Source organism: Pleuronectes platessa, chromosome 11 (genome assembly GCF_947347685.1).
Source record: "Pleuronectes platessa chromosome 11, fPlePla1.1, whole genome shotgun sequence".
Taxonomy (NCBI): domain Eukaryota; kingdom Metazoa; phylum Chordata; class Actinopteri; order Pleuronectiformes; family Pleuronectidae; genus Pleuronectes; species Pleuronectes platessa.
Genome location: NC_070636.1, coordinates 22,723,924 through 22,749,511, shown reverse-complemented (window position 1 = coordinate 22,749,511; position 25,588 = coordinate 22,723,924). Strand labels below are relative to the sequence as shown.

At 41.9% G+C, this 25,588-nt stretch overlaps 1 protein-coding gene across 2 annotated transcripts; it reads right to left on the bottom strand.

Moving 5' to 3' along the window:
• Positions 1-1,387: 1,387 nt before the first annotated feature.
• On the bottom strand, positions 1,388-25,274 carry rin3 (Ras and Rab interactor 3). Of its 2 annotated transcripts, none has more exons than XM_053434266.1 (14): positions 25,043-25,274; positions 20,033-20,633; positions 16,938-17,049; positions 16,713-16,785; positions 16,131-16,222; positions 14,033-15,086; positions 10,984-11,164; positions 10,698-10,869; positions 10,050-10,171; positions 9,705-9,891; positions 8,395-8,526; positions 8,090-8,250; positions 7,453-7,567; positions 1,388-2,335 (listed from the first exon to the last, which is right to left on the bottom strand). In XM_053434266.1, exons 1-14 carry the CDS (start codon positions 25,075-25,077, stop codon positions 2,076-2,078), a joined length of 3,297 nt encoding a protein of 1,098 aa, XP_053290241.1. In that variant the 5' UTR covers positions 25,078-25,274; the 3' UTR covers positions 1,388-2,075. The 2 variants fall into 2 exon arrangements, with proteins under 2 accessions (XP_053290241.1, XP_053290240.1); XM_053434265.1 differs by having other exon boundaries at positions 8,084-8,250; positions 25,043-25,273.
• Positions 25,275-25,588: the final 314 nt, after the last annotated feature.

Below are 25,588 nucleotides of genomic sequence, written 5' to 3'. Positions count from 1 at the left end.
ATGAGAGAATTCTGGAGTGAATCATTGTGTTTCTGACACATTATTTCTGAGCTGGTTTCTGTTATGCTAGGTAGTTCTTATCCTACTGATGTACGTTCAACTGTTCATGTTTCCAATAAGTTTGGTTTTTATTTGTTATTCGATGCTACAGGAACTGTTTGAAACATTGTGATAGACAGCTGAGACTGAACGGCGCTCTCTCGAGCATGTGTATCGGCAGGTTCGCAGTATTTCTCTCAAGTCCGTGATAACCAATGCGTAGACTCTGGCTCCAAATGACGTCAAAAGCACAATATGGCGACATTGTAATCAGAATAGTTTAGCTTCATTTTCATACAATGGCAGGAAGTGGAGACACTTCATCCTTAGTCCTTTCGGATTTCATTTCAGAGTCACCCCTGTCTTTGCAGCCTCAATGAAAAGAACGATACAAATGTGGATTGAGGGCACACTTTATCTCCTTCAAAGGCTTTCATGATGTTGTACTTGGTTGTACAGTGTGTACCCCACATGTTCTTGTTAAGGATGAACACAGAGAGATTGAGGGGGAAAGAAAGTAATCATACATACTTACTCACCTCTGCACCCTTTGTCAGTTGCTGCATGATGGTGTCAGTTTGTCGGTTGTGGAAACACATGAAAACTGAAGATGGAATGTTCCATCATGTTAGCCGCTGTCTGTTAATTTCCACAAATTCTGTATTTGAAGCATGTGGGTTGTTCGCATCATTCTTGTGACTGTTTTTCATTCTTGTTTGTACAACTTTTATATTGTAAAGGGGATTTCCTCTGCATTAATTTAATTTCACATGTATCCCAGAGATGCCCCATAATTCATGTCTGAATTCAAAAGGACACTTTCATGTTAAGATTTCTCCAGCTGGTATTTGTTTCCGATGAACATTTGACTTTTCTTCCCTTTTCTCTCTCCCACATTGTCATGCTCCTTTGAGTGACATGATATTAATCGCATAATCCTCCTCTGTACAACTTTTTTGGTATGTCACATTTTTTTCAGATTTTTTGTTAACTTAACTTATACAGGCTTTTTTCTGGTTGGTGAGTCATGTACTAATACTTCATTTAGCAATTGTAAGTCATTGGTCAGGAATAATTTTCAGGTGGTAAAATTACTTTGGCTGGTAGTACAGTTAATATATGCTTCCTTAGTTTTTGCAGGTACAGTAAGTGGTCATGTTGTCCAGTCAGTCGCAGCCTACCTATCAAACGGCTGCTTTAATAATGGTTGGTACATGATTAATAAATCTTATGCAAATCATTATTCATCATCTCATATTGGAGACCTGTTTTCAGATAGAACTATAGTATTGAAATATTGTTAAAAAGAACAAATCCTTGTGGAAATAAACAAGAAAAAGAACGTTCAAACTGTGAAAACCAGTTTATTTACAATATAGTTAGTATCAGTATATAGAAAACAAATGTGGAAGGACACTTCTGGAATGAATATTGATAATTGGTTCATATAGCTGCTTATATACCTCTGCTTTAAATAAGAGTCTCAATGAGTTTTCCCCATTCAAATAAGTGTTTTGGGAGGTTATTTATCACAACGTAAAATTGGTTAAAATGATGTGGAATTGTTTAAAAAAAATGTACAGATTTGTCCTGTTCTTATTATCTTGAACCAATATATTTAGTAACTTATAGTCTACACCAATTTGTCTCAAGCATCAAGTATCATAAAGCGTGAAAAGCTTAACATGGTAATGTACGTGTATTTTGAAATTACATGCATTTTTACATTTAAAAAAAACATATACTCCTGTAGTTCCTGGGGTTCCAGACCCCTTGTTAAAAAAACACAAAGAGTCCTTCATCTCTCCTCTGCCTTAAGTTAGGGGACCACAGCTGACTGTGTGGACACAAGACCGGTCCCCACCTCATTGATGCATTAGAAGAGAGTAACATGTTTGCTCAGAGTCGATCCTTCAGTTATCTTGCATGCTATAGTCCACGTGCGTCTGGACTCTGAATTAGATAAATATTTCAGGTGCACTTGTGTTGATGGTTGCCATAGTGATACAGCAGCATCAACTGTGTTGCTGGAGCAGTTACAAACTAATCAGACTGTCCTCTTCTTCCGCCTCCGGCTCCACTGTGACTTCGTCAGCAGCGAAGAAGCTCTCTGTAGGAAGAGCAGGGGGCGGATCACTGGGGCAGATGCGGCCAGGCTGTTTGCCGGGGTCCTCGATGGGGTGATAGACAAAGCAGTAGGCTCCGGGCTGGCAGCTGTTCTTAACACTAAGGGCCAGCTCTGTAGAGGCCAGGGGCCGCTCAACACCATCCATATACACACTGAGTGTGTAGCAGTCTGCAGGAGAGAAACACGGAGGCATGTTACAAACATATGACTTAACAGTGCAGTGATAATCTCTAGCTGATTTCAGACATGTACTGAACTTTAAATTGAACTCCTGACATTATCTGGAGGGGCTGTATGTGAGAACAAATGTCCCAGTGACACCAACAAAGATTTCAAGAGAGTTTGTGGTGATGTGAGCAGACACCGGTGTGTTGATATGCAGTAAACAAAAACATGTGTTCTCCACAGAGGAATGTATACATTCCATCCTGCCTCTGCCTGCTGCTCCACCCCTCACCAGAACGCTCAAGAGATTTCTGTGTTGTCGAACTGAGCGGAGAATCTCCTTCTCAGTTTTTCATGTGTGAAGAAGGACGTAATGACCCCACGGTGCGGACAGTCTCAGGAGTTCATGTGTGATGAAACGCCATTGTTTTTCACAGTCACAATACCCAATAAGAAAAGCACATTTTTGACACCAGGAAACTCAAATACTCACTTATTAACACTAGCAACTAATTAGCATTAAGATTACCAGCAAAATAAACAATTAGTATTGGCATAAACCTAACGAAGATTAAAACACTGCCAAGAAGATTTTCTTCAAGTTCAATATTGAGCTCATGTTTGTGTGTTCAGTACTGAGCTTGAGTGGAGCGCTTTGGCTAGCTTAGCATAAATTCCAGAAGCAGGGGGAAAAAGGTAGCTGGGCTCTCTGAAAATAATTTATAATTTTTATGCATACCTTCACCTCCAAAGCTTACTGACTAACCTGTTGTGTTTTGCTTGTTTAATTTCTGTCTCTTGACAAACGTGTATTCATCTGTTTTTCTGTCTCTATTCAAGCACGGTGGTTTCATATGGACTATGAATAAAGACTGACGACATGACGGCTCCCAAAAAGTGAAGCTAAAGCGTTGCCAATCCCCCCCTGGTGGTTGGACGAAGAATATGTTAGCAGAGGGTACATGAGCAAAAGTTAAAAGTCAAAATGCGAGTCAAATGAACTGCCAAAATAGTTATTTTTTTTGTCATTTTAGGTAGTTGTTAGCACACTGATGTATGTTAATCCATGTGACCTTGATATCGTGGCTCCATTCTCCAATCGCTACTTCACCACAAGATGGCAGCATTCACATCTTGGATAATTTGGCTTCATTTCTGGATGGAGATCGGCCGTCCATCTTTATTTACACTCTCTCGGTGGTACCAAATGACCGGTGGCAATCTCTCTTTATAGATTAGAACATGCCCCACTGTTTGTCTTAAATAAATAGTTCCATCATTTAACCTCATCTGAATCACAAATTCTCATGATTATGTTTCTGATTGTGCACAAATTAATCAAATGATCTTCCGACATTTTAGGCATGTTCTGTTATCATTTTAAAAAGAGCATGATTAGCTATTTTCCCCTCCTCTTTACCTTTATGCTAAGCTCTAGCCCTTCTAACCCTGTCTCTACCCCAGCTCCATATATCACCTTTCTTTCTATGTAGTTCTTAGAAATAAAGTGATTATGTGCGTTTCCCCAAATAACTTTGGATTTAAGTTTCAGCCTGTCCCACTGTCCCACTGTCCCCTGTCCCAAATTGTATTTATTCTAGTCTAATTATTTAGTTTTTTCAACACTTTAGTTGTCTTACATATACGCTCAAACACATTTTTTTATCTTTATTTTGTTTCTTTAGTATCTGAAGAGGCGCAGCACTGTATTTTCAGATCACTTTACTTTTCATGGGAAGACACTTCTGCACTGTTTGCTGTGGTAATGGAGCAGCTTTTTCATATTTGAGAAAATAACTGATGAATAACAGTTTCCAGTTGCATTATGGGAAATCGACAATGCCACTTTTTGGGCTGAGCTTTACTCGGGAGTAAAAGCGAGCGTATCTCATCCTCTGCATAAATACATGAAATTATACATTATGGAAATTAGGGATGCACCGATATGGAAATTCTTGGCCGATACCGATACCGATATTTAAAATAACAATCTGGCCGATAGCCGATACCGTTACCGATATTTGTTTATTTTCTTTTTGTTATTATTCATTCACCTTTTTGTGCCAGAAAAATAATTAAATCATTATTTAAAAAGCACTATTTAAAAAAATGTCAGCCCTTCATCACTCTTATCTTTTAATGAATCAGATTTATGAAACAATCTTTGATTTAACTAAACTTGATTTAACAGAGACATATTATGCCCATTTTACCGCAAGTTGAAATGGTTCCTCGGGATCTTAATGAAATGTCTGTAACATATTTTGGTCAAAATACCACAAGGATAATTTAAAACAGCACCTTTTTACCCTGTCTAAAACAGCCCTGTTAAAGTATCATTATAGAGAACGCTCTTTTCATTGATTTACGGTAGCAGTATTGCCCGTTTATTAGATGTTACGGCTTCTGTGTGTATGACGCATGTTGTCAATTCCCTAGTCACTAGTGATGGGAAGTTCGGATCTTTTTACCGTGTCGGTTCTTTGAATCTCGTTCAGTAAAATGAACGAATCTCTTTTTGAGTCATTCGTTCATTTCAAGGGGGGGGGGGGGGGGGGGGAATCGTTCAACTCCCGACCGTGTGTTTGGATCAATGATCGGGTTCATCTGCCCACAGAGTCTTCGGCCGACGTGTCGGCCACACAGAGCGAGCTCATCTCGCCGGTGACCGCGGTGCGGGCGGCGCACGGGGAAATCGCCCGGCACCTCCATACCGCTGAGCGGAACGGGAATCTATGGAGCTGCTGATTCGCACGCTGCCAGCACATCCAGCTGGCCCGCCGCATCCGCGGACACAGAGCTTAAACTGCTGCTGATCCACTGACTATAACAACGCCGCATTCAAATAAAAATGTGGGAAAGAATATTGTACAGTATCTAATATTGTGTTGGTCATATTTAAATCATTCATTATTTTTTTTGGGGGGGGAAAGAGAGGATAAAATAAAAGAATCGCATATTAAATCTTAATCGTTCAGCCCTATTCACAAGTCATAATGACTGGTTTTGTTATTTTCACTTTACATTTACACTTACAGTTTAGTGCAGTGTAATTATTTCCCGTGATAATTAAATGCGAGTGTGACAATAAATGACAATTTAAAACCATACAAACTGTCATGTTTTACTGTATTTAATAGAGGAGGTTTTCTTAAAAAATATATGATCTGCCACACAAAAGCTGTCAGTCATGGCTGCTTTTTAACAGCGGTCACGCGAAAGGGGATGAGGTAACTGTTTCCTCTTCTGAGCCTATGGAGGTCACGTAGAAAATGATCCAAAGACTCGTACCCGGCAGATGAACGAATCGTTCACCTCCCGACCGTGTCTTCAGATCAGTGTTTCGTTCTTCTGCCAACAGAGTCTTCGGATCAGTGATTCGTTCATCTGCCGGATACGAGTCTTTGGATCCTTTTTCACGTGACCTGCATCAGCCTATGCAACAGTCCCGATGCGCGGCCACAAGAAAATGAACGAATCTCTCTTTGAGAGGACTCGTTACTCCCGAGTCCTTGTAAGGATTCGTTCAAAACGAACGAATCGTTCACGACCGACACATCACTACTAGTCACCTGTAGCCTGGATGCCAGACGAACTTAGCCCCGCCCACAACAATTTGGTCGGGCAGTTCGGTCTGGAGTCGCTCCATTGGGAAAAATTATGGCCGGACCGGGCCAATCAGATTGTCAGGGCGGGCTTTATACGATGATTGACAGATGATCAACGGTAACGTAATCAACCACGTCATCACAGTGCCCTCGGGTTGAATTCGTTTTCAACAAACATGCCTGCCGCTGGCGAGCTGAGATGTGTAGATGCTGCCATTGAGTCTGTTTTAGAAGACATCGACAGCGCATTCATTTTGAAAGAGGAACACAGAACGTGGAGGCGACGCCAGAGCACCGCGCTAATCCCTATCGCCCCGGCGCTTGGCTGTTCACAACGGACACTGAAGCGACGCTGAACCGCCGGGCAGCGCTAATAATATCACCCGTTGATCCAGTAGATCGCTGCACGGCTTTGTGCCAGTCACACCGGAGGCTGAAGCACCGCGCTGCGCCAAGGCTGCCTCGCGGTGCTTCAGCCTCCGGTGTGACCGGCACAAAGTTTTAACATGGGAGTGGATGGGAGCCAGCTGTTATTTAAAGCTTGGCGCTGCGCTGAAGCGTCCGGTGTGAACCCGGCGTTAGTAAATAACTCACAATGCGTTGCTTAGCATACGTCACATACTACGTTGCTCTGATTGGTTGTAGGTCTATCCAATTGAGCGAAGAGGAATTTTACTTCCTGGTCAGTTGAAACACGCCCCATAATTTTTTCCCAATGGAGCGACTCCAGACCGAACTGCCCGACCAAAATGTTGTGGGCGGGGCTAAGTTCGTCTGGCATCCAGGCTAAGTCACCTGTGCATGAGACGGATGAATAGAGACGGTGCACATGAGAATAAAGTACTTTAACAGACGCTACGCTCATACTTTCTACGCCAAGTTACACTGCGTGAGTCAAGTTAACTTAACAAGCCCTCCTCAGTTTTACCTGTTTTTAGTGTCGGGCAGAAATCACATCGCGTCAACACCCACCGTGGCCCTTCGCGATGCTTGTTTTAATTAAACAGTCGGATTCCCCTGGTCCGCACAAGTTCTCAGTCAGCTGCTAGGCGCCAGCCGAGGCGCACCGCAGGGTGCCCCCCCGCTTGAACAGAGGGTTCCCCCAGCTGTCGCCGTAGCTGAGGTGATCCGCGAGAAGGGCCCGACACGCGTCCAGAGTGGCCGCCGCCGACCGCCGTACCCATTTCCCTCCAACGGCCCGCCTTCCGCGCCGGCGATGGACACCGCCCCGCGGTCCAAGAGAAAGAAAGCCCCCCCACCAGTGACGCCGTGAGGTGCCACCGGATGAGGACCTCCCGGTGCCGCACACTGAGCCTCCGGCGGTGCGGAGAGGAGGGCGACGGAGCGACTGCTGTTTTACAACAAATATGAACATCGGCCAATGATATCGGTGAAAGTCAAGTTTATTGACGATAAGCCGATATCACTAAACGAGGCGAATATCGGCCGCTACCGATGTTCGGCCGATAAATCGGTGCATCCCTAATGGAAATGCTTCTTCCAGACATTCACCTTGTTCAAAGCGAGCAGCACACTGCTCAGAAAGCTGCTCGATGGTCGTCGTGGGGAGGACACCCAGAGTTTTGGGGTCGGTTCCAATCTCAGGACAACACACTGTCAGGAAGTCCTACACAGCACACATACACAAACACATTACAGAAATATAACACTCCAGCTTGTGTCCCTATGTGTGTGACTCCACCTGCAATTTTTCTGTTCTCAGATTTACTTTTGTAAATATGAGTAATATACATACCGTCAACATGTTTTTTATTTGTTCATGAGGAAATACTTGTCAGTACATATTGTATTTTGATCATATTGTGTCTGAGCCATAGTACACGCTATGACTGGCAGCATTCTTCAATGGTCCATGTTCTGTAAGTATGACTTCTGTTACGAGGAAGTAAATCTGTTTACACAGTGTCATTAAATTACTTTTCTTCCTCATGGGGACCAAAACCAGGTCCCCATAAGGGAGAATAATAACATTTAATGGTGAAAATGTAATTTATGATGAGTTTAAGGTTCGGATAAGGGTTACTTTGGAGATAGACAAGTAGTAGTTTCGGTTAAAGTAAGTACATTTTCCAAGAAATGAATATTGGTCAATGTGTGTATGTGTGTGTGTATGTGTGTGTACCCGCACAGATCCTTGGGCCATTCGCTCCTGGTTGAGTGTGCGTCGTCTCTCCCAGCGGTGGATGGAGTCCTGAACCTCTCTGCTGAGCTGCCGTGTTGCTGACCTCTGCTGGTCAAAAGACTTTATGTGCTCCAGAGCGCCATAGGTGGTGGTCAGATAATAGGAACCTACACACACACACACACACACACACACACACACACACACACACACACACACACACACACACACACACACACACACCATCAGTCATGTAATTAACATGTCCACAGGAAGATATGTTTCTGGGCATGTATTTGTGTATACTCTACCTTCTCCTATTGTTAGTGATGGATCCATCAGCTCCATCATATAATCGATATCCATCTGCAGGTTGGACAGATTGGATCTGGCCAAGACGTACATCATTACAGGCAGGAAGTCATCAGCGCCGTAGGCCCGCCCTACACACGCACGGACACACATTAATTAGCGCATGCACACACACACACACAGAAACACAAACACAAACGCAAACACGCACACTCCACAGAGGAACAAAGATTTGATCTTAACTGGATAATTTGAATCACTTATTCAGGTCATTTATTTGCAATCATGACTTCTAAGATATGCACATGTACTGTTGGAGCAATTCTAAAATGAGCCGAAGCCTTTGCAATTGATTCATGTTGTGAAAGGGTATGTTTTGACCTAAACCACAATCCTTTCCTATACATAATCAAACGAAAATCTGAAAACCATAAATTTCAGCGTTCAAGCTATCTGGTAGAAAGATCTTGGGGAAAACTGGTTCCAATGGCAAAACACATGGTGGAATAGAACAACCACAACTCCCCAAAAACAGTCTACAAGAACTTTGCCACATATTGACAGTTATTAAAAAAACTGCTATAGAAAGATCATATATTGTTATATATATTTTATCATAATTTAAAACATTAGCTCCCATGAATATCCAAATAATGTTTAGTTACCATCCACACCATTTTACAATGAATGCAGCTCTTAGTATCTGGAGCCTAGTGTGATTAATATATTCCCAGAACACAAGCTGCAAAACAATCATATCTCCTGGTGCGGTAAACTTAGTTTATTTCTTGATTAACTTTTATTAAAACCGACATAAGGACAGCTTAAAGGCTCATTTATACTCTATGATAAAAACATAAACAGAATCAGAGAGAGCCTTGTGTCAGTACTCTGCGTTCATTTCATCTAGTTTTGTGCTCATCTTCTGAAAGATTAACAGATTCAGCAGAAACAGCCGAAACGGAGCAATAGCACTGGAAATCGTACTTCAAGCGAGACGACTATTGGACATGAGGGAGAAATTAAAGTATTGGTGGAACTTTTTGAGGAAGCAACACAGCCTCTAGTGTAGAGGTACATTTTACTGACATCGTTCACCATGACCACTAAGTTGTTGTCAGAAACTCTCACCTCTGTGCTGCCCTCTAGTGGATGTATTGCTTGACAACCATGATAATGTAATGAACACATGGATGTATCTGGACCGCGACAGTTACATTTTTTAATTGAAATATCTCTTATCGTACGTAAAGGCAGCATGAATGAGCCTTTAGGGGTCAGAGGTTAAAGGTGTGTTGGGGGTTCTGACCGGGGCAGCTGACGGACATGGACTCGTAGATGATCTTGCAGGCCTTCAGCAGGAGCTCGATCTTTTTCTGGGGTGAATAGTCTAGATGGAGGTTGTTCAGTTTGATGCTGATCTTGTCCATGGCAGAGGCCTCGGGGACAGAAGTGGTTACTCCTAAGGCTGTGGTGGTGCTTCCTAGAAGAACAGACTGACACAACAACACACAGGCAACATCACATGTGCTGCTGCTATTAAAAGTACAGTAGCAGTCTCCTGCAGCTGTAGTGTACATGTCATGTTTGTAAGAATGGTTACATTTCCGGCTAATAGTATAACCCCTGTGATAGAGCTCATGCTGAGTTGTACCTGGTTATGTGTCAGTTGTTTCAGGCTGTTGTCGTTGGAGTGTAGTGTCTCCAGACACTTGTAAATTGGCTCCCTTAGTGGCTTCAGCACACTCTTACACAGGGCAGCTTCTACTATGCTCTCTGCATGAACACACACACACACACACACACACACACACACACACACACACACACACACACACACACACACAGACACATTAAGCACAAGAAGATAAAATTATCACTTAAAACAACATACATTGTATCAAATGAAAAATAAAATAAAATGAAAAATATGGAAAATAAATTATATATCTTGTCACGTTTTGAAAACATAATAAACAAACAACCTTAAAACTATACACAAAGCCAAGACTTAATCATTCAAGTTCTTTTAGCTTTAAAACCACATTGCGACTTTGAAGCACATGAACACATTGATGTACAAATTCTAAGTTTCTAAAACATTTTTCAAAATGTAACTCAACTGTATCTTTCAGGATCACCCCTCATATATGACATTGTACTGTTTTTACAGTAGTAGAATACAAAGTAAAATATATAGAGGAAAATAACAGTTTGAAAGAATTCTCTAAAGCTCTGGTCCCACACGAGACAAAAAGACAGAAAACATGATAAATAAAATATAGCATAGTGGTAAAGTCACCTAGTTTGTCTTGGACATTCTGATGTTGCGGCTCCAACATGGCATGCAGCTCTGTGCTCTGCAGCAGGTAACTCTTCAGCTGAGTCATCATCTGTCTGATCTCCTGCAACAGCTCGGTGGACGAGGAGTGGTTTGTCATGGTCTCCAGGGTGAAAGCACGGTGCTCTTTGACCTACAGGTGTATTCGTGTTTTAGGCTTTTGGTTGACGCTGTTATCCAGAGCAGTCCACACACATCAGACTATTGTGGAACTTACAGATGAATCTCTCTTCTAGTGCGTACTCACCAGGTTGCCAAAGTAGCTCAGAGGATCCCTGGCCAGCTCCACAATGCGCTGTGTGAGGCGGCGGTCATGGCTGATGAAGCCGGTGATGACGCTGGACAGGCGGTAGCGGGCTCGGCCTAACATAATGGTGGTGGGGGTCCTCCTCACTGCTGCCTTGGGACTACGGCTCTCTGCAGGACGACTAAAGAAAACAAACAATGAGACTGCATCTTTAGTTTTTCTTCAAACCAGTAATTCTCTGCACTTAGGTGTTTGATTTGTAACTTGCATGTGGCGCTTTTAGAAACATTGAAGGAACTTTCTGTGAAGTGACTGAATTTCCTTTCTTTGTTGATAATAACAAGCAAATAACCTTTTCATGTCAGATATTGTATGAGCTTGTACCTGATAAGGTGTAGACAAGAATCACACCTTAAAAAGTAATGAAAAAAATTTGCTTGCTGCTTCTCAATTACTGCAGGTCACTTTTACAATTTTTTTAAGAAAGCTCCAACCAGCAAACAACCCATTCCAAACAGGCAGGTTTACAACAGGCACTGCACATGTACGTTTTAAATATCGAGTTCATCCTCACCAAGCATTGTGAGGAAGATACTAATACCTAATAATACTGGTTCCTCCCCTTAGTTGATAAACAGACCCAGTTCTTTGGGGCATGTCAGAAACCTTCCTTTGAGACTCAGCTAATCTCTTACTCTACCCTGACCCTTACCACACCTGCAAGTTGTTCTGCCACGCTGAAAGAAGCCATTAAAAGTTGGTCAACTGTGCCCAAAAATGGATGCATTTGCCCCAGATTGTGATTCTACCATCTGCCGCCTCAGCAGAAATCCAGATTCATCCGACCTGGCTACGTTTTTTCACTCTTCAACTGTCCAGTGCTGGTGGGTCTGTGTCACTGCAGCCTCACATTTCTCTTCTTGTCTGACAGGAGTGCAACCTGCTCTTGAAGAACATCCACAGCGAGTAGAAGGTGTTGCTGCTTCTGAGGTTATCTCAGTTTCCATGGTCTTTCTGTCAGCTCTAAACATTCTGATCATTCTCCTAGGTCCACAGAACCGCTGCTCACAGGCTGATTTAGTTTCTGGCTGCCCTCTGAGTAAAAACTAGAGAGTTTAACACGTGAAAATCCCAGGAGATCTACTGGTCGTGAGGATCTAAGAACAGAAAAGTGTTGTTTCCCTTTTACAGCGGTCCAACATTTTACTAAACTCATTTAAAGTAACCTGCTACAGCTAAATAAACCTTATACTGTGTAGATGGGATAAAAAGAAAACTGATCTTGATGTCACACAGTCAGTGAATCAGAAGCCTTTAAGCAGTGTACATTGAACATTGAAGAGATGTTTTTTTTTTCTGTTTTGGTTTACCACAAGTGGTTATTCTGGAACCTTTCTTCCTCCTCTTGTACCACGTGTGCTTCTACATAGTCACATGGTTTCTTAAAACCAGACTTCCCTATAGGGCGCACACTGACTCAGACCTGTACATGTACATCAGTGACACCTCAGTGGCTGGCTCTGCAATAATATTTGGAAAACATGAGGAATTTCCAAATTAGTTTAAGATGATTGACAAGAAATCCTTCACACAAGTCATAGGGCACATTACCTGATTGCATATACAGTATAGACCAGGCCATTTGCAGGGGGATGAGGGGGAGAGGCCATCCTTTGAAATCAAAATGACCAAAAAACCCTCCCCCATAACTACCTGACAATTGGTGTCCCAAATAGACTGGCAAACATTCTCCCTGGTAAAGATAAACTAATTGCCTATACTGTATATATTGTAGTTGTTTTTTTCCGATCTTTATTTAAGAGTGTGGTCTTTCAGTCTGAGGGCAGGACTAATTAACTATACGTTCAGATTTTGTAATGCTTTCAATGATGGAAACCCTGTTCTTGACCTCATCTAGCCCCTGCTTGTGCTTATCTGCGGCTGCTCAAACTGTGCGCTTGGAATCAGATTTCCTGCACTCCAGCTCTTCTTATGCTAATGCTGCTTTTGATTGAGCGTTTAACTTCTCTCTGATTTCTCATCTGCTCTTGGATTCTTTGTGCAACAAGTCAGTCAAAATTCCCCAAACAGTAGAATGCCAGGTGTATAGATGACGAATGAATCCTTGATTTTTGCCGCCCCATGTTGACCAGGGATCTGCTGGACCCCTGCTTCATGCAGCTGTCATTGTTTTTTCTTCAAGCACACTGATGGGAAGCCAGTGTAATAATTATGTCATGGAGGGCGGGAGAGCATGAACCTGGTTAAATTAACTGCCTGTACTGCACTTTCAAAGACATAAAGCTAACACACCCACAACGAGTGGGGGACAATTTCACTTGTCAGTATTACACATATCTATTGGTTGAGGAATTATGATGGACTTGTTTCACGCGTTCACAGAAGTAGCATGAGTGCAAGGAGAAGAGCTGTCGACAGGAAATCTGAATGCAAGTGCACTCTTTGAGCACCATGTGAGCACAAGCAGAGTACAAGCAGAGTACAAGCAGAGCAATTTGATTGCTGAGCGGAGAGTTTCGGGTGAAAGCATTACAAAATGTGAACGTGAGGCCAATAATTCCTGTCCTCAAAGTGAAAGACAATGTTTTTGAATAAAGATAGGGGAAAAAGATATAGTTGAGTCATTTGACCTTGAGCCTGAGTCGAGTCCAAGTCTGATCCATCAAGGAAGAGTCAAGGCTGAGTCGTGTTCCTATTAGTTGAGTCCAAGTCTTCAGGATTAAATCTAAGGTAATCTATTAAATCAAGGTTCTTTTAATGTATCTTAGCACTTACAGTTACTGACTATATGAAACCGTGTATAGGCTGATGAACACTTTTATGGAATTTTATAATCGTACATTATTAAAGTAACCATTAATATAGTAATAATAAAGTAATAACATGTGTGGCCTAGTCCTTGTCCCCAACATCCCTGGATCGTTTATTGTTTCACATAATTTTAGGTAAAACGGGCCATTCATGAGTTTTTCCGAGTGGAAGTGCTCCAGCCCTTTGCCTCTGCCATCACCAGCCAATCAAAACCTACCTGTGGTTCAGCTCCTGTTCCTGGTTCGGCTCTCCTTCTTCTTCTGTGCTGCTGGTAGAGCAGGAGTCGGGGTCAGTTACCAGAGCAGCGCCTCCCTGTGGTGAGTACAGTGACACATCTGGCCTCCGCGCTGGCGAGGGAGGTGGGACTTTCATCCCGGCACTCTGATTGGCTAAACCTCCTTCAGCCTGGTTGGGGCACACAGGTGCGTCTGGGGAACATGGCTTCCTCCGAGGTGGAGGGACTGGACGTGACGGTCTCTTCACTAATGACGGACACTGTGAACCAGATTTCAGTTTGTTCTCCTCTTTTCCCATTTTGACCTCTTTTTCCCCATTCTCATCCTGTTTCTCACTCTTTTCTCTATCTGTTTTTACCTCCTCTGGATTTTGGCTATTGCTCTCTTCTTCAACTCCCTCACTCAGCAGACCTGATTTACTTCCTGTGTTCTCTTGTCCTCTGTCTCCTCCCACATTTTTCTCAGCTCTCCTGTCAGGATTTTGTCCCTTCTCTCTCTCCGTCCCCTCTCCTACCTCTTGGTCAGTGTTTTTCCTGGAGGAGGTGCGACGGAGAGGAGCAGGAGGCAGAGGCGGAGCACCACGGCTCTGCGGGGGGACAGGAGGCCTCGACGGAGAAGGTGATGTTGACATTGACTTCCTCTCTTCTTTCTCCTCACCTCCTCCCCTTCCTTCCTCTTTTCTCACAGCTGCTAGAGTTACAGAAGATGGAGGGTGAGGCGAGGGGGGAGAGGAGAAGAGGAGGCCCATCCCAGAGCCTGAGCCAAGGCTGGGTGGGCGGGGTGGGGGGCGTTTGTATTTAATCTCCTGGTTGGTCGTGGCCTTGGACTGAGTTTTGTCCTCTTGGCTGTCTTTCTGTGGGGCTTCTCCATTCTGCAGGGAGGAGGCAATGTTTTGATTGGACACAGAGGAAGGGTTCAGGTTTTTGTTGGGGCTGTCCTCTACAGTGACCGGGTCGACGTACATGTACAGACTGTTCTGATCCAGAACCAGGTCCTGGTTCTTTGCCTGCTGGTGCAGCTCCGACATCCAGAAATCTGCAACACATGCAGCCAGTGTTGAAAAGTTGCTTTGAGCTCACATATCAAATGATGTATTAGCTAATATATACTTTTTGGTTTGTTCTTTAAAAATAATCTATCTCATGTCATATTATATCACTATTCTTTCATTGCTGAGCATCAACATTCATTGTTGATCTTGTGCTGATAATTTTCCATTTTTCTTGGTGTTTTATTTGATATGATTAAAGGAAGATGTCAAGATTTGTTTTTAAATACAAATAATTAATTATTTCAGAAGAATTGAGAAATAATTCTAGGTTCATGAGAGGGGTTTTTTCTTAGCCGGTTGCAGTGACTGAAGTGGGACTTTCGTCACCTTGAGGTCGCCAGGAAACCAGAAGAGATCAAGACTTCCTGTCATTGCTCATTCATGTAATAGTCCTTCACATAGCACCACATAAAACAAATATTTACCCTGTGTCTTTTACACTGATTAAATGAAATATAACATGTTCATGAGTGATCTTAAAGAGTAATTGAACAAATTATGAGAGCAAAGTTGAATATTTCCTCCTTAAGTTGTTATGCTAAGCTAAACTATCAGTCACCCATGGATAGACATTTAACTGGAAGTTTTGAGAACAGTATCAGTCTTTTCAATGTACCACTCTAATTCTCATGATTAAAACTCCAGAACATTAAACTACTTTTAAGGGACATCTAGAAACTTTAAATATATCCTACAGAAGACAATAATATATTTTTTTACAATTACATAGGACCTTCTAATGTCCAATATGTCCTGTAAATGTGATACAATGCTTACATTACACATTGTATACTCTGGTTATCCATGCTGGTTTTTCTCATGTCATATATTTTACCTGGCTTGTGTCAGCGCCTAAGTGTCCATTCATTATGAGTCTGTATGTTTTTATTCACGCTGTCCTTCACTTCACTTTGAAACGTCTCTGTCAAGTAGAGCTTTTAGTGTCAATCCTTTTATTTATTTCACCGCTGTATCTTGCTTTCAGCAATGACCCAACTTCAGTGCACTGATGATGTAGATTTATCTACCTGCACCCAAAGCAGAGATGACCTCCAGCTCCTCTCTCTTAGTTGCCGTTGTAATGGCCCGGGGTAACCTCAGTCGGACGGTCAGGATGTCCCTGATTGGTGGATTCAATTAGCCAGTGTTCAGCGTAAGCAGGGAATATTCTGACATAACACTCTGTCATGGCATTCGTCTGTGTGTGGGTATGTGTGTATGTGTGTGCCCCGGTTTATTTCCATGTGTGTTATGCAATTTCCTAGGCACTTTGTGTGAGTTTTTCCTCAATGTATGAATATGTATGTGTGTACATTCCTACATACATGTACGTGTATGTATGTTTATGTATTGTGCATATACAGTATGTATGCTGCATGACTTTAGTGGAATATATTGCTCATTATATGTTATCTGATTTTCATCTACTTAAACTTATGGACAATCACATTTCGCTTAAGCTAATAACACAAACAATTACAAATGTTGTAGTACACCGCCAAATCACAGAATATATCAAGGCACTTTAAACAGAAAGGTTGAGAATTTACAGATATATTGTATAGATAACATTTCTGTGTTTGATGTGTGTGTGTCTGTGTGTATTTTACCTGCTGGTGCAGTGGAAGGAGATCAGTTTGAAGATGTCATCAAACACCAGGGAGGAACCGTCTAAATGAACAACTGTGACGGAAAATATTTCAAGAATTAACCTCTAACTGCTCCAACATGTCAGCTTAGCTCAAACATGCACCTTCTGTATTTTCTATTTATACCACTTGAAACTTGAATAGCAGAACCATAGAGCAGAAGCTGCTTTGTTGTGCATCACATACATGTCTTGTGCTGCTTGACCATCACACTGTGTACGAGCGGCACCCCCTGGTCATCTGGCAGGCGTACTGACAGTGTGAGTTCCTTGTCTTCTGTGCTGTGAACCAGGAAGGCCTGCAAATATCAGCATGAGCACAGAACACAGACAAATGAAACGTCAGATTTTAAATATAGTGCATGTAGCATACAGCACAAACTTACATTTCTTATTAAAAACAGTTTCAAAATATTGTTTTACATAACACAACCCTGAGATACAGCATCAAATGCTCTACTGATATGTGGTTCAAATAATTATCCCAAGGTTTTCGTCCTAAAGTTACCAGTCACGTTGTTTTCTCAAATTTATAGATAAAAGCATCGATATGAATATTCCCAGGAAAGGGCATATTGGATGGTAAATTGATTTCAGTTGGCAGACTGTTAAATAATCGAATTTCAATTGATACAAATCTCATGTCTGTGCATTAAAACCACGATCATGTAGGTTTATCAAAGTTCAGTGGGACCCTTGGTTAAGAGGGACATCCTGTCATTGAAATCAACACAAATACTATACATGAGACAACTGTGCTCAGATGTAGACTTGCAATCAGACAGTTGTGCTCAAGGGGATAGAAACATTTTATAAAGCAATTCAAACTGATTTATCTAAAAGCACATAGGTCTAATGTACATTCATGCGACATATGATTCTATTATTTTTGACTGTTTCTGTCTCACAAAAAAGTATAGTAGCAATTTCTTAGATAAAAGGACACATACAATAATTCAGATTTGTAAAGCAATGAAATGAATAGATTGGTACATGTGGACGTTCAACCATATTCACCTCCTCTAATTACAGTGGTGTTATAATTTTGCTTGTATGTCAGTTTTCAGGATTACACCACTGGATGGATTTTTATGTGGATCTGAATAAATGGGCAGATCAAGAAGTTTAGTTCCACTTTCCCCACAGAGTGTCACAGAGAATTAATTCAATCTATGTAGGTAGCGAGGGTGCATGTGCACAAACTTTGCTCTCATGTGCAACAGATTCCTTGTGACAGGTAGACTGACTAAAGGGTGAAAAACAATGGCATGAAACAGAGAAAAGCATTGGATGCCACTTGCATGTACACTCACTACTGCAGCTGAAACTATGAAGTCTGACTGTCTGTGTGGAAGGTAAAAACCTTATAGACGATGACCTGAGCATGCGGCAAAGAGTGCTGCACACAGGTATACAATAAAGCATTTGAGCAAAACACCAATTCAGAGATATCTCATTTTATTATGAGGAGTATGAAGGGAAACTCTTATTTGACTTGGTAATATAGGGCTTTAGCCATGAAGAGGTGTGTGCTCTCAAAGCGCCCTTCTTGTCGTAGTAATAAAATAATAATATTCATTCTTAATCCAAAATATAATAAGCTTCCAGTTTCATGTATATTAATTAATGTGAGTCCCTTAAACCAGCCAATGACCTGGTACACCAGTAAAAGGTCATATCACTTCACCTTTATTAGGACTCAACAGACAAAGCAGGCAAGGACGAGCAAAAGGTGAAGTGAGGGTGAGAAGGAAGTGACCGTTTTAGCCTGCCTTTAAAAAAAAAAAACAGGCAAGTTAAAATAGATAAGTAAAGGTGGAAAGCTATACAGCCTGGAAATCACCACACACAGTCTGACAGCGACTGAAGGAAAGGGTTGGTTTATAAATACACTCAAGGAGCTGGTTTAGAAGCAGGTGAGTAAGTGGACAGAGAAGAGACAGGTGGCTGAAAAACAGGAAGGACTGGAGTTAGTGGAGGACAGCAGGGAGGAGCAGCATCGGAAATAACTAGAGCACATGTACCATAGTATTGGACAGGTAGAGAATCCATACATGTAAGCACAAAAGAACTGAGACAACTTATGGGTGCACTAGCAACAACAACTACACTGGCATTGCACAGTAGGCTGTAGCTCTAAAAACTTGTTCGATGTTGTATTCGAGAAAGTGTTCAATGAGTACAGGTTAAGTGTGATGTGTGCTGGTAAATTTCCGACAGTTTCCTATACTGATGGGGCTTGAATGTGCATTTAAAGCAACACTATGGAAAGCTTCAAAACAACCTGAAGGCTTGTTCTAGCCCTATGCAACTTTATGAAGTGTGTAACAAACTGAAGTTGATTTCAGACTTGCAAGAAAAGGGTCCAGAAATGTCTATGTCAGCTGAATGCTCTACCTATAGGTGCAACCCTTTGACTGAATGTTCAGGACATCTTCCTGTTGAAGAATCTCTTGTCGCATTCTTCGTATGATAAACGGAAAGTCCAGAAAATATCCACATAATATGTTTGGGAGTTAATCTCATTTCCATCTTGTGATAGTCGCAGCTGAGCAGCACGCCCAGCAGCTTAACTGTCGATATGTTAGGCTGGTTCAGGATGCCTGGGATCATGGGTAATATCCACCGTTCGGTTGTATTTCAGCTAAGTAAGTGGGACTACGCAGTCACGCTCCGCTCAGCACACTGATAAGCTTAACCACGTAATCTCCCAGACACCGGGCCTAACAGAATTAATCACCATATTTGGCTGCTGAGGGCCGTGTTACTTTGTAAAGGTTAAAAAGTATTGCTTTGAGTGCTGAAGATGACAGGTGTTGGATTTGGGACAAACCCAAGATCTGCCATGTTTGTTAATATGTCAATGTGAAAAAGTTAATTATAAGAAAACAGTAAATAGAGGCTAAACAGTGCATTCTGCTGTCTGCTCATTGTGTGGAAGACTTGTTGACAAGGAAGGAAGGAAGTTGCCTCTTTGAACATGCTCCAATCAGGGCTGAGACAGCTTCCTTTGGTCAGACTCTGACCAGTTTGTGGTGACACTTTGTGGTGGTACTTACAATGGACCAAACCTTCTTATTTATGTAATCTAAAAAAACATAAATAGATGTTTCAGAAATGTGTCTAGATTTCCCTTTCATCAGTATAAAATGAATTAGTCATTTAGCCATTTAAAACTGGAATGATTTTTAATTTCAGAGATAACTCTAATTCAAAGATTTGAGGCAACCACAACAAGTTTGTGTGTGTTTGTGTGTGTGTGTTTGTGTGTGTTTGACCCACCCCATCTGTCTCTTTCTCCAGTATACTCGGCGCTTGGTCCTGGCTGAGTCCTTTGGGCTGCCATACTGAGGCGCTCCCGACCAGGCGATCGATAGGACTCAGTAATGATGGAGGAGTTGGAGAGATGGACGGGACAACAGGGGTAGGTGGAGGGGGTAATGAGGAAGTGGAGGAGGATGAGACATTGGGAGAGGATGGAAGAACAGGGGAATAAGGAGTCATAGTGGGAGTCGGATCACTAGACACAGTTGACTGTAGAGACACTAGAGGAGGAGGAGGGACAGGAGTGGGGGAGATGGGAGGCAGAAAAGATGGTGGAAGGTGGTTGGAGGGGAGAGATGGAGGATCAGAGGGAGGAGGAGGATTGGAGGAGAGAGGGGCAGGAGGTTTGGAGACAGGTGGGAGAGGAGGAGGTAGGGACGGAGGTGTGGATGGAGGTAGAGGAGGTCGAGAGGGGAGCTGGGTGGACTTTGCTGTAGGAGGCAGCGGCTTGGGTCGACATGGACGGGCAGGAAGGTTCAACGGCAGCAAGGTAGGAGATATGGGAGAAGATGAGGGGATGGATGCTGTATCAAGTGGTCCTATCAGATCACTTGTGTGGCTGTAAAAGAAAGAAAGGCAAGTGGTCAGTGGTGGTAACTTGCGGAGGACTGTTGTCATCTTAATTTCAGTTTGCTCTAGAAACAGCCCCCTGGTTGATGCTGATTTCCGTTCCCTCTCCTGTTTCTTGCTCCCTGCTATGTAGGTTTCTTTTGAAAAAGTTTTGAACCTGAACTGACAGATTGTTTTCATCACTTAACGGCGGCAGATCAAGCTGTGAAAAACCAACATAGACCCATTAACACCATACAAGTTGTTGGACTTGCTACTAAATTGCTGCCAGCTGGATATTTCCTTCTTGCATACATGCAGCTCAAGTAGTTATACCAACAACATTAACTGTGACTATATGATGGTATGGTGTGCATGCCCAAGTGTATAAACCCACTGTCATTACGTAATCTGCTTTCGCAACTGGATTTCTTATACCAACCAGGTCACCAGGAATGCTCACTTTTCTAAGTAAACCATTGACAGGATGGCTGTTGCGACTACATGAAAAGCAACAACATTCACACAGTAATACCGAGTAAAGGTTCATCAAAACTCCCCGGTTACTGAAGCATAAATGTCTTGCAGAGAGATCCCTCTTAAGGCTGACCAGGATGTGGAAACACTACGAGTAGAATGACATCTCACATTACTTGGTGTAGATAGGCACCCTATAAGCATGGAGGTACATCCGTCTTGGAAGCCCCACAGCAAACAATGAGTTTGTCAGACTAACGTACGCCCAATGGCCTCCACAGATTCCTTGAACAGCTCTAGCGCTCCCTTCAGCCCTCAAACCCAGCGGACTAGATGCTGACAGATTGATTGCTTCGTTAACATGAGAGGGAGCGCTCTCTTAGGAAGGAAGGATGGATTTGGTAGGAGTGTAACCCATAAACCATCAGGGTACCAGCACATGCAAGACTTGCTCACTGTCAGGGCATGGAGTCAAACTGGCTTAGCCGAGAAAAGAAAGGCTGTTTCAGCAGATAACCACTTCAATTCTGAATGTCCCAGTGGCTTAAATGGGGGCAGACACCAGGACCTTAACACCAACTGCAAGTCCCATGAAGGCACAAGAGTGACTCACGATGGTCTAAGCCTCTGTGTACCCTTTTAGAACTGGCTAGCCAGATAGTTTGATCCTACTGCTGGTCCACTCTCTTGTGCCCTGCTGAAATGGTGGCTGAATATACTTTCAAGGTAGATGCACATCTGCCGACATCAAAGAATGACTGCAGGAAATGCATAATGATGCATCGAGCAACTCTCTGGTGCCTAGCAGTGTGTCCTGCACCACTGGGAAAAAAGCTTCAACTTAACACTGTGTGGATCCTGTGGTGTCATCCAAGTGTCCTAAAGCCCAGACATTCAAATTCAACTCGTAACAGCGTAAATTACACCATGTTTTTAGCCTGACATGACATAGATCAGCACCGGTGACTCAGTATAACTTCAAATGGTGACAAAAAAAGTCTAATTTCATTATTAAACTAATCTTGTAGCGATTTGACCCACATTTTGACTAAGTTGCCACCCATGCAGTAGTTTATCAAAGGATGTAGATGAATTTTTTTTACTGAGACTGAAGTGAGGAATGGATCTTCAATCATCATGATCATCATCATCTCATTCCTCATCATGAGCATCATCATCATCATCAACCACACTACCATCTGACATCAGACACCACGCAAAAGAGAAGCAATTCCAGCCATCACATCAGAGAGGTTAGTTATATATATATATATATATATATATATGGGTGTGTGTGTGGGTGTGTAATAATTTAGTATGGTTTTTAAAGGATGTTATGAAATGACCCTTGATAGGACAAAAGGTTCCAACCCTGAACTATAATTCCTGTAACATCTCTGTAGCTTTTACTGAATATTAGTCAGGTAAATGGTGCATTTGTTGGAAACTATTTTTAGGTTTAGATTAATACACAGCAGCTAGCACTTATAAGCAACAAAACGGCATGGTGTTTTATGACCAAAATCAATTGTCAGCCAGTGCAACAGTGTGGCTCACCAATGTATAGCAATAGTTTTGAAAACAGTGAGCTTTTCTCCGAGGAATAAGATATATCGATAAACACATGCAATGCATAGGTTAATTTTTTACTGGTATTGATCTTTCCACAAGATTTAACAATAATATGTAGGCTATGCTTATTTTAGCTTTTAACCAGTCAAAATGTATGTTATTGGCAAAAGGCTGTGTTATTAGTCTCTGCATAAACATTTGACTAAAACCATAAGGGTGAAGAGAGTTCTGTGCGACAAGAAGGAATGTTGGAATATGTGTGACTATAACATTTTTTGTCGTATTATGTAGTAACAACATCATGGGCATACAACAGTTATTGGAATCATGTTAGTTTGACAGCGATGTCAAACTCTAACAAGTAAAATGTGGCACAGTAATGTAACATATTTACATAATTGTCTGCTTTATAAGTACTGAGCTGAGCTTTGTGTTTAAAAAAGAGAAAATCTAAATCAAAATGTATTGTGGGAAACCACCATAGTCAATCCCATGATCCATTTCTGGGCCTCATAGCCAGCAATTAGTCACTGGTATGAAAGGGCAGTGTATGACCCTAACCCTAACCCTAACCATTGTATTGATACCTTAATGAAGCAATATCAACAGAAGGCTTTTAAATGGATAAATCAGACACAATCCATAAACTGAATGTTCAAAAGTTCCAATAAAGGAAAAGACTATAAGTTTCTTGTCCAGGGGGTGGATCCTGGAGTGTGCAGGCCTCAGCTGAAATCTAAATCCCCCTGTCTGTTCAGTGGTCTTTTATTTATGTTTTTCAAACTTACTTACAGTGAAAACAGAAGATATGACAAAAATATTTTTCTAAGCTCCAAATATGCTTGAACAAGTGACATATTCAAATATGTGTGGCTATGCTCAAAGCTACGGAGCTAACAGTAAACAAGGATGACTTAAATGTGCACCTTATTGAACCAGGAATTGTGCATGGATATTGGAAATAGGATTGGCCCCTCTGTGTAAATTGTGGCTCCTTCATGGTTCCTGGTTTGGAACAATCTTCCTTGGCCTCTGTTTTTGTCCTATTTTGACAATTCTAAACACTAAGGAAATTACACAACTGTAGAAAAAAAAAAGAAGTCCGGTTTGAGTCAGACATTACCGGTTCACAGAGAAAAAAAAAACTGCATAAGTGTTACGTCAGCTATATTTTAGAGTTAGCATTAGAAATTGCAGTTCTCAGTAAAAAACTCAGCCAAGACTTCCTCGAATGTTATTTGAATTATTTGATATCTGATAGAAACTTGATAATACCAGGGACTCTGATATTTAGTATGAATTTATTATCATAGTTAGGGAGATGTAAAAATAATAATAATTATACTTTCCTATGGTCCAAGGCTTAAAGATAATTTGTTTAAAGCGTAAAGGAGCTCTCTGTGCAGTTCTCTCAACAGAACATTCACTTTACTCAGTGAGGGAATGAATCCGTTCGACTGAAGTATTTGACTGACGTATTGTACTTCAGTAAAACTTTGAGGTACTTTATGTACTTGACTTGATCATTGTAATGTCCTGCTATTTATACTTCTTCTCTGCCGCAATTCAAAGATCAATATTAGTTTTGAATTTGAACGAATTAAGTTTAAATTTGCTCAACATCAAGCAACAATAACAGTAAAATGACCCAAGTTAACGTAACTGTCCTGCTACAATGAGTTTTCATACTATCATGCCTTGTACTTAATGGTCAAGATTTAACAAAACACAGTTAGTCACCTGATCAGAGTGAACTTGTAACTTAAGGTCTGCAGAGTTACAACATGGTAACTGTCACTAGGTTCAATCAAGTTCATCTAGTATAGCCGAGGAGTTGCACAAGCAATAACAGAACCCAAACGTACATACCCATACATATTGCCTGAGCAACATCACTGAAACAAAGTTTAAAGGTTCAAAGATTACAATATGAATCTTAAAACCCTTAGTATATTCAAAATCAAACCAGCTTTCCAATCTCCTCATAACTGTCTGATCTGCCATTTTAAATGATCAGTGGCAACTTTTAACCCCTGATAATCTTCCACAGGAGAAGAATCAAACAGCAACAGATTCAGAAACAAACTCAACATATTCAAATGTATTTTCTCTCTTTCTACATTTGAAATCTGATCTGTTGAGACAACATAAAAACAGAATATTCCAAAAACCTCTGAGAAGCCAGTGACCTATATATTAGCCGTTGAGTCATCACATCTGTTTTTCAAGCTCTGGCTGTCTGACTTTCGACCCCTAGCTCCCCCCTCTCCTCTGCGGCCGTTACAACGACCTCATACCTCAGCAGAATATAGATCCTGCTCTGTAGTTTTCACTCGGTTGTACTTTGCCCCAGACCCCTCACAAACTCACCCAGTGTCCTGGGGAACGACGCTGGCTTCCATCATATTTCCACAGATTCAGTGTTGGACTGCTCTCTGTCAGCCCTTCAGCTCCATTTGAGACCCCGCCTTGTACTCTGTCCCCCCCCGCCCCACTCTTTTCTCCCGTCTGAGCAGGACTGAAAAGGGAAAAACTCAAACGCAAAGGGAAAATATGTTTAAGTGTGTCAGCCCTCCCCTTCTGCCTCAACTTCCTGAACTCGTCGGACAGGAAGACACAGACATTTGGGGTCAGACTTCCCCCACTCTGTTTATTTGTCAGTGACATACATGTACGTCTCAGCGCTTGTAGTTCATGAGTATGGGTATATTTACCCATTGGATTGCATTTTCAAACAGGCTTACTTACACCATTGAATCTCAATATGTATCATGGATATATAAACATGTTGATGTCCCGTACAGCTTCAATATTCAGCAGATGCTCCTTGAGCTTCCTCCTCTGCCTCCTTCACTCCTCCCCTCTGCTTTTAAAGCTTTCCAGATGCTGCTCCATTCAAGCTGTGGAATGTACAAC